General features: G+C 43.1%; 1 protein-coding gene across 1 annotated transcript; it reads right to left on the bottom strand.

The window, feature by feature from the left end:
• Positions 1–1,966: 1,966 nt before the first annotated feature.
• On the bottom strand, positions 1,967–16,809 carry ELMOD3 (ELMO domain containing 3). The gene is made up of 11 exons (XM_081960677.1): positions 16,687–16,809; positions 15,254–15,331; positions 13,646–13,715; positions 11,816–11,881; positions 10,811–10,902; positions 9,739–9,862; positions 7,907–8,029; positions 6,969–7,099; positions 6,579–6,655; positions 4,578–4,705; positions 1,967–2,593 (listed from the first exon to the last, which is right to left on the bottom strand). The coding sequence occupies exons 1-11, from the start codon at positions 16,699–16,701 to the stop codon at positions 2,373–2,375; spliced, it is 1,125 nt and encodes a 374-aa protein (XP_081816803.1). The 5' UTR covers positions 16,702–16,809; the 3' UTR covers positions 1,967–2,372.

The raw sequence follows: 16,809 nt of genomic DNA, 5'->3' as shown, positions 1-16,809 counted from the left end.
AACAAAAAAAATCAAATTAAACAAATAAGATGCAGCTGTAGGTTATGTTCTCCAAACAGCATCTCAACTCAACCCCTCTGCTTGCTTCTCCTAAAACACCCTTGGTGTTATGTCACCGCTTGTTTTTCTGCTAAATAAAAGCTTGTCCAAGCAACCCCACATCTCTTCCTCTTCGTTCATTGATGTTTTTAGCAGGCTCAAAATGGGGATTAAGAGTGCTGACTCTCGAAAGAGTCACTTTTTTTTCTGCGCTGTTGTAACTCCAATCACTAAGTGAACTGTTGTAAGTTGAGGACTACCTGCATTCATAAGTATAATTGATCAGAAGGATGCACCCTTGAATTCCATGGGGCTCCACTGGGGATAGGAGCTCAATCTAATATTTTACTTATAACTTCCACGTTCTTTGATCAAAGCATTGGATGACAATTCAGTCCTATTCTGCATTATTTGCATTGTGATTTGCCTACTGTCTAATGCACCTTACCTTTAGGTTAAAAACAAATTAGAATCATAGTCACCACAGATGGGGGGGCAAATAAAATAATAAAATAAATAAGATGATAGACAGACAGACAGACAGACAGACATAGCTGGAAGGTCTTCTTGGAGGTCTTCTAGTCCAACACCCTACCCAAAGCAGGAGTTCTTATATCATCCCTAAGGTTGACTCAGCCTTTCCATCCTTTCGAGGTGGGTAAAATGAGGACCCAGGTTGTTGGGGGCAATGTGCTGACTCCGTCAACCGCTTAGAGAGGGCTGTAAAGCACTGTAAAGCGGTATATAAGTCTTAAGTGCTATTGCTATTCCAGACAAATGAATGTCCAATCTTTTCTTTAAAGCCTCCAGCAATGGAACGCCCACAACTCCAAGGGTCAAGCTGTTCCAGCGATCAACTGTTCTGTCAGGAAATTTCTCCTTAGTTTCAAGTAGGATCTCTCTTTAACAAGGTTCTTACCAGTTGCTTCTTGTCCTGCCCTCCAGTGCTTTGGAGAATAAATCAACCTCCTCATCTCTGTGACAGCCCCTCAAGTACCAGAAGACAGTTATCATGTCACCCTTAATCCTTCTCTCTGTTAAGCTAGACATACCTTGTTCCTTTAACTGTTCATCATATACAGTTTAGTCTCCAGGACCTCTTATCATAGTCGTTGCTCTTCTCTGCACTGTTTCCAGAGTCTCTAACCTTTTTTTTTCTGTAGCCTGGAGGGTACCTTCAATTCAAAAGTATTAATTTTTGCAGCTAATTTGAGATTAACAGAACAGACACGCAGGCTGGGATTGAAGACAATAATAAGTTTAATGAGGGGTGGGTGGGACGGGGGACACTGTCCATAAGGTTTGAATTTTACATCACGGTTGGTACACTGAACAAGACATCCGTGTGAATTCTGCATAGCTGAAATGAGTCTCCGGGAAGTAGAGAAATGAGTATGTAAAGGCTTATTTGTGCAGTAACTTTTGTTGCTTTACGAGACACGTTTGAAAACTTCACATGCAGCAAATCTATTCTTTTTGCCGATTATCAAACCCAAAGGCCACTCCAAAACCCAGAGGAGGAGAAGAATGGGAATAAAATAACCCTGGTTTCATCACACAGCCAGAGGCTAAAAAAAAACAAAACCTGATTTGCTTCATTGATGTAAAGTGCTAGATAATCATTCATAAAAGGAAAACAGCTATGGTGTCCAGGCTGGTGATCTCTTTATCATTTTCAACAGCTTTCAATGCGGGTGTCTCAATTGCAATACGACCTAGTAGTACGCATTTGTTTATCTTGTTTCAAGCAAAACGCACACCCTGTGGATGGATAAAGTGTCAGGAATAAGCCATCTGGAAATAAATGCTTCCCAGCTGATAGGATAGAAGGCTCGGTTCTTATATGTCAAGGTAAAAGGGTAACCGAAGGGGTGGGGGGGGGGGAAAAAACTAAGCCTGGAGGTACTGCAACTCAATTTTTTAAAAAAAACAAATGGCATGAGCTCAGATTTCACAATCCGTAACGCATTAATATTTCTTAGCTGGAACATTGGAAGAATATGGTGGGGTGGAGAGGAGTGTAATGCTCTTTCATATATCAGATTTACACTCCCCGCTACAAATTAGTTTTAATGCTACTAACTGGGAGAATCAGATCCTGGTTGGCTTGCTTCACTTTTGAATGAAGCTGGCTGCTTCCTCCCAGGCTCCACCCCAAGAGCTCTCATTGTATCTTGTGACAGCTGCTCTGCCCTACAACCAAAGTCCTGTATCTCTACTTTAGTAGCGTTTCAAGACCGTCCGCCCTCCTCTGAGCCTTCCTAGAGGCTGTAAAGCAACCACCTTTGCTGATTGATCCCATACAAGGATTCTCACACCGTTCTGGATCCAGATCAGCTGTCTTGCGCTCTCTCGGTCGCCAGGTCATCGATGCTAGCAAAATTCAACTCCTCACTGTCAACAGTTCCAGAGCTTAAGTTGGGGCTGAGAATATCCAAGCTGAAAGCAGGAGCCTGAAAACTATCATCCCCTCGTGCTGCAGAGCTTCCGTTCATGAATGTCTCCATGTGTCTTAGCAGCTGCTTCGGGTTTCTTTTGGCAAAAGCTTCCAATTCTAGACAAGAGCAGAAAAAGAAAAAGAAAAACCAGGAAAATTATATCCAATATGAGCCTGCTTTGAAAAAAAAACCTCAACATCCAGCATAGAATGAGTTACAGGTGGTCCTTGACTTATGAGCGCAATTGACCCCACAATTTCCATTCCAGTTGTTAAGAGAGTTGCACCCCGTTTTTTGCCAGCTGCTAAGCAAATCATTGCAGTTGTTAAGTGAACCATACAGCTGTTAAGTAAATCTGACTCCCCCCAGTGAGTTTGTTGTCAGAATGTAGCTGGGAAGTTACAAATGGTGATCCCGTATCTCCAGAATGCTGCAACAGTCGTAAGTATGAAAACCAGTCATAAGTCACTTTTTTCAGTACTGTCGTAACTTCGGTCACTAAGCAACTGGTTGTTAAGTCGAGGACTGCGTGAACAGACTTCTGGTTTGTAAGAAAAGCTACTGCTGTATAGGTCTTTCCAATTTAGCATCCTTCTGATATATGAGACTGTAATCCAATTAATCCTAGCCACAAGGCCAAGCGCGATGAATGTCTGAGTCTGAGATTATTGCTTTCAAGCAAAGGTTGGACAGCGACTGGTCTGGGATGGTCTGAAGATTGCTGTCCTAGGGGTGGGGTCTATGTAGAAGACCTACAAAGTCTTCAACTCTACGATTCTATGATAACAACGAAGAAAGGGCTCAATTACAACAACCGTGCTTGGTTCAGAAAAAAAGTGGAGAAACGTATATAAGATAAGGCACGTCTTTTGTTTTCCATTTCTGGGTTGGAAGGTGCTGTGGTGCCTCCTGTCAATCTTAGTTTTGACAGTACTGTCCAATGGAGTGTCTGGAGTAGAAATCTAGGAATTAAATGAAAATTGCTTCCCTTTATCCTTCCCAAATTTTCCAATCAGAAGCAACTGCGGCTAGGGAAACATTCAGCAGTCACAGAAAGTAGCAAACTAGGGAAAGATCAACCCAACAATTATATCTGCATTCCCAAAGAAGGGAAAATAAAGGAATGAGCCCTGGGTACCATTTAAATCACTAAATACAGGCAGACTGGTTAGAAAATTAATTACATCTTATTTAATTAACCACCTAGGCATTCCTCAGTCATGTGTCAGCCCTAAGATGCGTCTATTCAAACCGTAAACCAACATAGGTTAGGCAAATGAGACGGACGCTCAAACATTGGCTTGATTTGCCTAATGAACTCCAGATGTGGAATCTGTAGTTGCTTGATGGGAAGTAGTTATAGGTAGTTCTTGAGCTACGACCATAATAATGGAGCCTGTCCATTGAGGTCGTAAGTCGTGACAATCTTAAAGTGGGTCATTCATGTGACCAATCATTTTTGGGTTAATTGAACGCTGAGGTTAGTAAATAAAACTACTGTTTACTGCACCTCTTGTTAGGATTCTTGGAGGGCCATTTTCATATCTATGATTGTCTGCCTATTGCAAGAAATGTTGGTGACGTAGAAAAGCAGACGCAGACAGGAGTAAGGTTGTGCTGGGAAGGCCACCCGGTGGAAGGCACCCTGAAGGGCACCCACCCAGAGCATTGTTCGGGGCTCCCTTTTATTGTCAAACTTCTCAGAATGGTAAAGGCTCATTGGACAGAACATACACTTGGCAACTATTGATTGGTTTACAGATGCATGCTTTCCTCATGGACACCTCATGGACACTTCATGATCACTTCGTGACTCTCTACTAGTTAATATTTTGCTGCATGGAATGTGATGTCTACATGCAAATTCCATTGTCACTTTTTGTAAGCAAAAGAGATTAAGAGAGGAAGGGATGTGGATTTTGACTGATTCATCAATGTGGTTTGCCAACTGCTGAGCAACCGATTAACCCTACAAGAAAAGCCTGCGTCCGGTGGGAGTGGAAACCGTATTGCTGAAGCTTTCCACGGAGGAAGGAAGGAATATAAAGAGTACGCCGTGTTAATTCCGTCGAGGTTCAGAACAAAACCAGAGCAACCCACCTTTTAGAACAAAGCCCGAATCAGAAATGGTCTTTTGCTGCGTTTTCCAGATGTTGAAAAGCCGTAAAAATATAGCCACGTACAAATCGTTGAGCACTGCGATGACCTGCTGCCTTCGATTGCATTCTCTGGAAAAGACACATTGCAAAACATTTACATCCATCACCACCACTTCCCTATCTGTAGGACATACTCCAAGTCACTGCGTCTATTTGCTTTGCCAGCCGTGCCTACATTCTGTGCAGCATGAACTGTCTCTTATCAGGAATGATTTACTGTGCAATGTCATTCCATCACATACCTTCTTCCTCCCTTCCTTTGTCTGCATGCCAGGCAGACAGAGGCTTTGCCAAAGATGTAATTAATTTAGTTAGTAAGTTTGCATTTTTACTTTATTTACAATTAAAATGTTTTTTTATTAGATGATGCCTCGGGTTTATTTCGCTTCCTTCAAAGGTATGCTTTCCAGGAATGCCAAGATTCACACCTCGTTAATTCAGGGGCGGAATTCACACCCTGACACTCCAAAGGCTTAATCTTCCTTCAGCTGTTTGGGTTCTTCTCTCTTTTTCTGAAATATACTTTGTGCTTCAGCCACAACCTTTAGAGCCGGGATGGCAAACCTACAGCCCTCTCGGTGGGCAGGTGAGACGTCAGCCCAGCTCAGTTCTGCCCCGCATGTGCACGTGCATCCCACCAGCCAGCTGGGTTTTTGGTCTCTGCCGCGCATGTGTGGGGAGCGGGGCACATGAGGGAGGTGCAGGTGGGGGGGATGGGCACACACGGGTTGCACATGTATGTAGTGGGTTACGAGGGGGGAGTCGCACACACAGCATGGGGGCAGGGCACAGGGTGCATGCGTGGGGGCACATTGCATTATGGGTGTGTGTGCGCGCATGCACTTCCGCTGCTCAGCGTCAAAAAGGTTAGCCATCCCTGCTTTAGAACGTCCCTTCAAGCCCACTGCCCATAGATGGCGCTGTTCGGCTACATAAGCATTCACATTGCTTTCACTGTTTCAGAGTATTGTTGAGTGGAAAACACATAGGCACATATTTATTTTTAAGTGCAGGAAGATTTCAAGGATGTACTTGTACTTTAAACAAATGATAAAAGGTCATTCTGCTTTCCTTCAGCCTGGGAGCTGGTTTAAGAATCTTTTGACTGATAATGCATTAAATAAGTTAAAATAAATCTCCGCCTCTTAGCAAAGAGACTCATTTGAAGGCAGCACAGGGAAACTTAAAACAAAGAAGCCCTCATCCATTGCGGAAAAATCCGCATTAAACATTATACCTTTGCAGCAACATGTGAAAAAGGAAACAGCTTTCAAAACAAATATCCTGCTCCTAGTTTGAAATTACACCAGTGAGGATTCTGCATATAGGTACTCCTTGACTTACAACAGTTTGTTTAGTGACTGTTTAAGGCTGCAACAGTGCTGAAAAAAGGTGACTTATGACTGTTTTTCACACTTATGACTGTTGCGGCATCCCTATATTCACATGATCAAAATTCAATGTTTGATAACCAGTTCTTATTGATGACCACTGCAGTGTCCCAGGGATCACCGTGATCCCCTTTTGCGACCGTCTGACAAGCAAAATCAATGGGGAAGCCAGTTTCACTTAACAACCAACTTAACAAATGCAATGATTCACGTAACAGCTGTGGCAAGAAAGGTTGTAAAAGTGGGGCAAAGTCATTTAACAAATGTTTTACTTAGCAACATAAATTTTGGGCTCATTTGTGGTCATAACGTGAGGACTACCTGCATTTTAACAACTTAGCTGATGGACCCATGCACTGAAAGCTCACAAAAAGATCCATGACAGTGCCTGATAGGCTGATATAATGTCTGATGTCATTATATTAAAAACTCTTGATTACACACATGTATCGTGGCACAGGTATGTCAAGTCACAGCATGGGCAGGATGAGGACATCAACATACGTCCCATCAACTCCACTGCAGAGACCCCAAACCCAGGATGAACTCACCTGGAGAGCCGTTCTTCCCTCAAAACCTGAATGACAATACGGGTAATATTGATAGACATCACACAGAAAGGAAAATTCTGGAAAAGAAACAAAAGCTGCGTTTTTAAAAGGGCCCTGCCTATAACAGACTCAAAGCTCAATTCCTTGGGCTTTACTAAAGATTAAAAAAAAACAGGGAGCATGTTTCAAATCAAATGTTTGGCAAGTTTAAGCTGGGTGGATTTCAACTCCCAGAATTCCATCCAGCTTCAAACTTGCCAAGTTTGAAAAAAAAAAAAAACCATTGCTTTACATGATCAGCCTGAAAGGTTTTCTTTTCAATAGGTACAGAACAACCTCTTTTTAAAAGGAAAATCTGAACACGGAACAGAGCAAAATGAGGAAACATACCTGAACCTCATGGTGAGACAGCTTAAAAATTTCTCGAGCTACAGGTAATATCCGGGAATCCATCACAAAATAAAGTGTTTGCATCAATCCCAGCAGCCCTGATCCACGGAGATCTGTGCCGGGATCCATTCCTTAAGGGTAGAAGATACACAGAGGCTGTCAAACCAAGAAATGGTCTTGCATGTATTAAATAAACTCCCAGACCGTAAATTGCTCAGACACTTGAGGCGATGCTGGAATTAAAGTCATATGATGAAAACTTCACGCTCTTCCTCATGAGCCTGGTAATAATGAAATACAGCTGCAAAAACTAGACCCAGCAGCAGAAATGGCCTATTAATTGTTCTAAAACAGAGGTGTCAAACTCATGTTGTCCGGCGACGTCATGTGACATACCGGGACTTTTTCCCCCCTTCGCTAAACTGGGTGTGAGTATGGCCAGCGCCTGACACATGCGGCCTACGGGCCGGGAATTTGACAGCCCTGTTCTAAAGCGATCAGAGATCAAGAGTTAGCGTGCTATAAGAAAACAGCTTGCATGTATGTAGGGGATGATTTGGGGGTTGTGTTTAGCTTACAGGTTTTTGTTCAGGTAGGTAGATAGGAATTAAGGAGGTTGCAAAACTTGCCTACCTCCCCAGCGGGGAAATTCAAACATTGCCATTTGGGGGAGTAAGAGAGGAAATCAGCAAATCTGCATTCCCTCACACTCCTACAAATGCTCTGGTGACTACTTTCGCTGACCTTCTTCAAATCTACGTGCTGAAGGGGAAGAAATCAATGTTGCGATGTTGATGCACAAGAAACAAAAGCACAGATCACTTCAAATGGCCAACAGGGCCATTCTTTGTTCCAGTGCCCATGAACGAGAGTGAAACAAGGCTCCCCCACTGTACATATGCGCTCATGCGAAGACTCTTGTTCTACGCTCGGCATACCTTGAAATCCAAGATCTTCCCAATGGGCTCCATAACGGGCACAATCGAACCGGGAGCCAGTTAGTTTCTTGTAAACACTTTGCAAGATCCTCATGTGCACCTTTTCATTATTATCCAAACCACCTGTACAGGGAAAGGCCCATTAAGTGAGAACAAGACAGTCGCTTTCTATGTACACTGAGAGTTTATGCGCCAGAGACAAAGTCCTCGTGTGTCCAATCTCATTTGACCAATAAATAATACTGTCCTGTCCTATCCGATCCTATCCTATTGTCAGCGTTCCAAATATCATCCAGAATTAAATCAGAGTTCAAGACATAACTTTCATCAAAGTTTGTTTGTTTGTTTGTTTGTTTGGATTTATATGCCGCCCTTCTCCAAAAGGACTCAGGGCGGCGTACAACATTAAAAAACATACATCCCAAAAGTTTTAAAAAAATTAAATCCATATCCCAAAAAACAAACCGAATTTGTTCCAATTTAATAAGACAGACATGTTGGCACATCTGTGGAAACCCAAATCTGAAAGCTTCCTGGGTTTTCCACCCAGTTGAAAGTTCACGCTCTTGCCCCCACACCCACAAGTCCATCACATGGTCCAATCTTCCTCTGCCACGCTGCTGGCATTTCCACCCATCTAGTTCCGGTCAGACGCAGAGGTGCAGAGACAAAGAATGACCTTGATTTCTAGAAAGGATTTTTTTAATTTTGAAAACAAACACATTCTACTCCTTACTATTCCTCCCTTACTATTCCTCCCAAAGATCTTAAAAGGAATATAACTGCAGGCCTAGCACCTATAGCATTTCATTACTGAACTAGGTAACATCTTCAGACCACTGGTGATGTTACCTAGTGGGTAAAGAAACATCTGCAAGAAAACCACCAAGCTAAGAGAAGACCAAGCTCCATTCAACCCTGAGGCTCCATTCAATATTGGCTCCATTTACTTTATGCTTCCTAAGGCCCAAATAAGGCATCCAGCCTCTCAGCTTAAAGATCTCAGAGATCCCAGATCTCTAAACTCTACGATGACAGTTAAAGCAGACCACGCTGAGTTAGCTGTAATAAAATTAGATCAATACCCCTTTCTCGGTCTTTGCAGAAATGGGACAAAGCAACCATTGATTTTATTCATTTAAAAATGTTATCCTATTTTTCATTCAACGTAATCCTCCAACACCAGATAAGAGTGGCATGAATCAAATCCATAAAACTATACTATAAAGGCAGTCCTCAACTTACAACACTTCATTTAATGACCGTTCACAATTACAGCAGCACTGAAAAAGGTGGCTTTTGACCGTCTTCGAGTCACGACCTTTGCAGCATCCCCTCGATCCCGTGATCAAAATTCAGAGGCTTGGCAAGCGGTTCATATTAATGACTGCTGCCGTGTCCAAAGGTCACGTGAACCCCTTTTGCGACCTACTGGCCACCCAAGTCAATGAGGAAGCCCGATTCATTTAACAACTGGGTTACTACTATATCAACGGTAGTGATTCACTTAACAACTGTTGCAAGAGAAGTCATAAAAGCGGGCAAAACAAACGTAGCACTGAACAACAGAAATTTTGGGCTCAGTTGTGGTTGTAAGTCAAGGACTACCTGTGCTTGAAAAGCAAAATAAATTGGGATGACAAGACTTAAGGATCCCATTGCATTAGCCACAGCAGACAGCAAGGTCTTCTTGGCAAACTTTCCTAGCGTCCCCTGAACTTGGAACTCCTGACTAGAGACAGCAAGGAAGTTGCTGTGAAACTGATGCTGGCTAATTAATAAGCAGAGCCGCTGGGGAGATGCTTGCGTTCATTTTCAGACGCAATACTCACACTGGGCAATGGCCAGAGCCAAGTCTCTCTCGCTCTGCAGCTGCTGATGAAGACGAGGAGGCCCAAAAAGGAAATGGGCCATGGCAGCCAGGCCTCTTCTTTGGATGGTTGGCCGAATCTTTTTCTGGAAGAAGGAAAAATGAAAGATAGAAGAAAGGCAGGTGCTGAGAAACCTAACAGCAATGCCGCAGCATCCTTCTCAAGTGGCAGAGACACTGATAAGGGAAACGGGGGACATAAAGTTTAATAAATAAACATATCGTAAAGAACTGCTATTGTCCCTGAACAAGTAGGGCTTCTTTTGAGAGGTGTTATTATCAGAGATAGGCTCTGAAAGGGGCTTATGTTACACAAATGGGCTCTCAGGTTGAGCCTATGGTCATTCCCTCACTCTCTCACAGGCCTGCAAAATGGCTGCACTCTGTCCCAAATCAACTGAACACTGAGGCACAAGCGGTTCTTTAAAATACAGAGAGACCCAGAGCATTTAAAATAATAGCAAACTTTTACAGATATATTTGGCTCTTACACACACACACACACACACGTTGACACTTACCCAGCGCCCACCACTAGGCTCCCCGGCACCAACCGGAGGGACAGAAACTGCCAAGTCTGGGATCCAAAAACAACTCCAAAGGCTGGGCAGGCTTCAAGACCACTGTTTCTCCCCCAGAGTTAGTGGGGAGGGGTTTCCCCATGCAGGCCAACTCCTTTGTTGGTGAGACTTGGGGAGGGGCTTGCCATGTTCTCAGGCCCAACTTCTGTCCTTTGGTTCCCCTTAAGGATCCTTTCCCCGAGGGAACTTTTCCTGGCTTTGTCCATCTTGCTTACACGCCTTCAGCACTTTTAAGTAAGGTGGCTTTGGCCTAGTAGTCTCACACTTGCAGCTCCTTCTACAGACTGTGTCACTTCGGGTCCTGGCGGAGGTCGACAATTCCATCCACACATTACGAAACTACTTCAAGTCATATGAACATATTCCCTGCTGCCCTAAGGATCACATAGGAACTGTCTTTGGTCCCTAAAATATTTAAGGAGGAGGACTGCCACACCCATCCTAGATACCTACCCTACAGTCAGAGAGGTCTGCTGTTTGGAAATACTGCAGTGCCTCGTTGAAAGAGATCAAAGGTATCGGGCCAAGAGGTTTCTCCACAAGGCCTGCGAGCAAAGGAAAAAAAAGAAAGGAAGTGGATTTGATTTCGACGTCCCTGTTCCTTCCAGTAGAAGAACAAAGCATCTTAAGGTATTGATGGGAGAAAAGATCAGCCACTAAGTTAAAACAGCAGTACTTGAATTTTCCAAACGGGTCTCTCAAGTAATCCCCGGCTTATGAACACAATTGGGATCAGAATTTCATGATGCCCAATTTTATGACCTTTTTTGCCAAGTTCGTTAAGCAAATCACTGCAGTTCTTAAGTGAATCACAAGGTGGTTAGGCAAATCTGGTTTCCGACATGCAACGCCCCTTTGACAGTGCATGTCAGAAGCTGGCAGGAAAGGTCACAAATGGGGATCTCGTGACCCCATAAGGCTGCAACCATTGTAAATACATGCTGGTTGCCAAATGCTTGAATTTTGATCATGTGACTGTAGGGATGCTTCAATGGTTGTGAGGATCCGTCGTAAGTCAATTTTTTTTAGTGCCACTGTAATTTTGAAAGGTGGCTAAAGAAAGATTGTAAGTTGAGGACTACCTGCATAATTCAAAATACACATAAAGTATTGAGTGGGAAACCTTAATTGTCTCTATACACCTAAACGCACCTAAACATTCTTTTTATATCATCATTTTTAAAACATAACTTTGTTTACATTTTTAAAAATCCTTACTACACTTATTGCCTTGTTTAGGGATGATTTTCTTGTTGAGTATCCTTTTTCTACTCCGCCCTGCACTCCTTTCCAGACTGAGCAATATCAAAATGAAATAAGTCAGTTAGACAAACTGGTGGGCTTTGTATTATGTGTGGTCATCCCTAACGGTAGCATTATGGTGGGTAGCACAATTAAAATTCAACTCAGAACATATCCCAATATGGAATAAAATGATACAGTACTAATTTTCCATACCTCCTGGATGGATGCTTGTTATGTTGTCCCATTCTTCACGGACTCGTAATACCTCCTCCGAAATATCTGTAGCAAGGAGAAAACAAGGTGACACAACAGAACTACATGCTCCAGAATCACTTCCAAAGACGCTCATTTAAGAGGCATGAAAGATAATTCCAATTTCTTTTAAAGAAACGGTCTAGGTGTGACTATACAAAGGAATGATTGAGTCTGTTACATGTACTTCTATAATTGTCTGGTTTGGTACAGCAACCAAACAGACAGGTATAGACATCAATGGAAAGTTAAGTTGGACAATGAACAACTTCATCCAGCCTGCCTTCCACAGAAGACCTGTATGTTGTGTGGGTCAGAAGGAGGGCTGAGAAAATATCTACAGACGCCTCCCATCCTGGAGGGGTCTGTAGATAAACTGTTTCCACTCCTCCCCTTGGGATGGCGATATAGGGCCTTGCATGCCAAAACAATTCGACACAAAGGCAGTTTTCCCCCCCCCATGCCATCACTCTGTTGAACATTCAATTTGCTCAGTGCTGCTTAATGTCTGTTACCCCATGTAGTGTGGCTGCAATATTATTATTGTTGTTGTTGTTGTTGTTATTGTTATTATTAATCTGCTTTTGTACCAGAGACAAGTACCTTGTATGTTTAATTAAATTGGCCAAATAAAGTATTCAATTCAATTCAGACCCAGGCACTATACAGCAGCTCCATTTTAATCTTCTAAATGGGAAACTGTAGAGGTGGACTCTAAAAACAGAAAGCATCGGAAACTGACAGGTGGAAATAATGCTAACTATGAAAACCCTAAACTTTCCCCTGCAGGAAGATAAATGGCTACTGCTAGGTAGGTGGAGTGAGGGATTGTAAGAGTGGCTTGGAAACTGTCAGAGAAAGTTGACAATAACAACAAGCAGTAGCAATGAAGCAGCCATGGTTTCCCCAAATTTCATTCCCTCAGGAGTCATGGGTCCCAGATTTAGGGCACATTCCGCAACTTAGCCCATTTGAGATACTTTGGTTCAACAATTGTGACCCTATGATGCGCCGTTTTGCCTAGCTAAAGGTCATGACAATGAGAGTTTTAGCAGTATACAGATTTTTATGCCTTAAACAGTTAGAATCCACCGCTTTATAATTAATGTCATTTTTAAGAACACCATAAAAACCATAACTCTGCCTGTCAGCCAATCGCAATTCAACCTTTACTGACTTTCATGCAGAATTTAAAGGAACATCTGCCTGTAGACACAGTTATAAATGAGAAGCAGATGAGGCTACTTAAATTTCTGGGAGATCTAATACTGTCATCTCCCGGACTTCAAAGGCCTATGATCCTGCCACAGTTCCTTAGAAGTAGAGTACAAAACAGCTTCAAGCTTGAAAAGATGTTTGAAGCACAATTTACATACAGAATCCACAACCTCATTTCCAGTAAGGTTGGAACAAGCCCTTTTGAAAGTGAAATCTTTTGCAAGCCCCTGCTCTTCCGTATTTCACATCACCCAAAATGCAACAGAATCCAAGGAGCAATAAACTAAAATTCCTCCTGATATTCATGGGGCTGAATGTCAATAGTCTACTACTGAGATCTGGATCTTTAACCTGGGCCTTGTATTAGGATAGTTGGGGTTCTTGTTGGATATGTTTGGCCGTGTGGATGTTCTTAGCAAAACTCACCATCTCTTCTTCTTCTTCATTCCTTTTCTTTTTATACCCGTTATTAATTTTCTACTTTGCTTGCTTTTATTTATACCATGCAGAATTAGTTTGGAGTTGGACAGTGCCTAAACTGAATAAATTAAACCAAATTAATTGGGTCTTTACCTGATTCCTTAAAATCACTGGGTGTTGCTGATAGAGACTGCAGCAGTCCATTCTGTTTCAATGCAGAAATCTGAAAGAGAGAGAGATGAGGATTCTAAGGGTGCAAAGCAGGATGTTGTCGGGCGCGAAGAATCAGGACTACACATTAAATTCCAGTAAGCTGATTTATTGTTCATGCTTATATACCAGAATCTAGCCAAATTCAGCATGAAGTTGGTGCTAATAGAGTTGATACAATTCAAGAAGGATTGGACTTAAGCTGCTTGCGGGAATGTAAGGACTCCAGGCTGATTCCTCTCTTGACTACATCCCCAGGCTCTGCCTCTCCTTCTCCACTAAATGTGAAGAACCCATGGGCAACCTTTTCATAACTTATCTGCAGGGCCTTTCCGAGGCCAATATCTCACAAAGTGATTTTGTGTCACTGCTTCAGACCTTGCAACATCCCAACTTTTTCTGTCAATGCACATTTTTAGTAAGAACTAAAAAGTCACAAAGACCTGACAGTTAGAACAATTAATCAGTGGAACAGCTTGCCTCCAGAAGTTGTGAATGCCCCAACACTGGAAGTCTTTAAGAAGATGTTGGATAGCTATTTGTCTGAAACGGTATAGGGTTTCCTGCCTAGGCAGGGGGTTGGACTAGAAGACCTCCAACGTCCCTTCCAACTCTACTATTGTATTGTATTGTATTGTATTAAACACATAATCTGTTCCTCAGATTAACCTGTTTGTTACTATAATCACCCAATGTGCTTAATACAAGGTTAACTACTGTTTACTTAATTAACCTGATTTTCTGATTTCACCCACCAAACTAAACAAGTGTTTCTCAGCCTTGGCATGTTAAGATGGGCGGACTTCAACTCCCAGAATTCCTCAGCTGGCATGAAATCAAACATGCAGCGTCAAAATTTCAGCAGGGGGGTTGTATATGGGGAAGCCCAAACTACGTGTAAAGATACATCCTGTCATATTAAAAGGTCATTTATAATAAACAAAAATATAAACCTGATGAAATTATGTTTCCGGCGGGGAGGATTAAAAACTGGAGATATGGGTTAAGAAATAGGAGCGGTTTGGCTCAAATCCCTAGCAGCTAATATCTGTACCCTGGAGAAAGGAAGTGGAACAGTTTCCTCTTTTAAAGAAACATGCAGACAAAAAAAAAATGGTGATTTCCTGTCTTTCCACAATGTTACATTGAACAAAAGACTCAGTTTCAGATTTGGTAACTGATTCCTAATCTGGGTTTTTTAGTGTTTTAGAGATTGGTATGAGTGAAATAAGATTATGGGATGCCTCTCAACTCTATTTCTTACTGTCATTCGTGCAAGAGAAATTGTGTCACATTTACATAATATTTGGATTTAAGAAAAGACTGCCTACGTGTCTCTGAACTGTGGTTAAACCCTGAGAAACTTGAATGCAAGTTGGTTCTCGTAATGGAGTGTAAAGTCTGCTCAGACACTGGTTGGAGGAGAATTTCCCCATAATGTTTCCTAAACTTATGTCCTCCACCTGCGGTCAGCTATACCCCCAATGATCGTAGCCAGCAGGAGTACTGTATGAGGAAAGACGGTTAGAACTTAGTGACCAGTATACTCACATGCACAGCTTTGTAAACTGGATAAGTAATTGTTTGTGTTTCACGCTGGCAGTTGTTTATGCTGCACTGGTTCATCCCCTAATGGAAACAATGAAATCAGAATCACCAGGGAAAGCACGATCATGTCTCAAATCCCAAAGGTGCTTTTCCTTCTGCAAAGGATCAAGAAATTCAGCTACACGGTGCACAGAACTGCCTGCATCAATTGCAACTGAGCAATCCATTTTTCCCCTTAATCCTGGAAGGCGTGATTCCAGAATTACTGCTATGTAAAACTGCATATGAGTTCCATATCTCTTTCCAATTATTATGGAATAGTCCATATTCCTTACAACAAGGGTTCGCACCAACCTCTCAGGTGCCATGCCCTCTTCATAGTGGTAGGGGAACAAAAACACCACGACCCCAACTGCTTCCTGATTCAGGTGACCTGGAGGGCACAGAGACATCCCCCCCCCCCAAAGTGGCCTCAAACAGCTCTCAGAGAGTGCTAATGACCAGATGACATGCAATCCTTCCATCCATCCCCACCACTATCCTATCAGAACCTATCCTTCTATCTCCCAGAACTGATGAAGCTTCTTGGATAAGAAGCGAAATGTTTTCTTCCTCTTCTTCTTCTTCTTCTTCCTCAAGGAAAATACAGTCCAGGTGCCTTTAGAAGAAAAAATAACCTGGGTGACTGAGAATCTCCACAGGCAGCAGGACCCCAAGTTCTAATTTGGAAATGCATTATCTCATTTGAAGATTCTTAGGGATGGGGTGGGGAGGGGATTTGCAAAAATGGAGCAGCTGCAGCTTTCCACGCCCACATTCACGCCACTTCCAATTGCTCTGGTTGGAAGGTCCTAAGAGGGAACGCCACAACTGGCTTGGGGATCCTGTCCAGGTTGCCAGAACGACCCTTGAGTTGGGATGCATCTAAACTACAGCCTGGAGGCAAACAGCTGTTTGCTGCTATACTACAAAAGCCCAGAAGGGATTAAGAAGGTGCCAGGGATGAATGGATGTTGGTAGCCCAGCTTGGTGACTGGTGGAAGCAGCTTTCTAGATGAAGAAAAGGCAACCTCCCTGCAACCCCCTCCCACTTCCTTCTCTAGACCCACAATTATGTTTTGGGGGAAAAAAGACTCACCTTTTATAGTTTCCTTCTACAAAGCCATCTGATCACGACAGAATCCGCCCCCTCCCCAATAAAAACACCATTCCCACGACCTCCTGTCCCAGAGGGGCTTTCTTTCTGCCCTCTCTCAACAACCCCCAACTCACTAACTTTTGCCCTTAAATCTTTTCGCCACACCTGCCAACTGCCCAGGCTCTCTTCCTCCCCGTGCACGCATCCGCAGACACGTGTCAACAGGTTCCCACGTTCCCAGCCCCCGTGGCTCTTCCCACGGTTCTCCCCAGAGCCCCCTGCTGCCCTCGTCACGCACCCACGGAGGTGTCATTCCTGAACAGCTGGACCGAACCTGGGTTTTAAGTCCGCCGTTTTTTCCTCCAATCTGGGTTCTGTGGCTAACATTCCCTCCCCCGCTCGTAACGCCCACAGGGGCAAA

This window comes from Natrix helvetica (genome assembly GCF_964273705.1).
Source record: "Natrix helvetica genome assembly, chromosome: 8".
Lineage (NCBI taxonomy): Eukaryota > Metazoa > Chordata > Lepidosauria > Squamata > Natricidae > Natrix > Natrix helvetica.
This window is presented reverse-complemented; position numbering and strand designations above follow the sequence as displayed.

Coding starts and splice junctions, on each gene's coding strand:
- ELMOD3 (XM_081960677.1), bottom strand. Junction 11,882..13,645: donor CAGTGATTTTAAGGAATCAG/GTAAAGACCCAA, acceptor TCCTTGCTACAG/ATATTTCGGAGGAGGTATTA. Junction 10,903..11,815: donor AACAAGCATCCATCCAGGAG/GTATGGAAAATT, acceptor CTTTGCTCGCAG/GCCTTGTGGAGAAACCTCTT.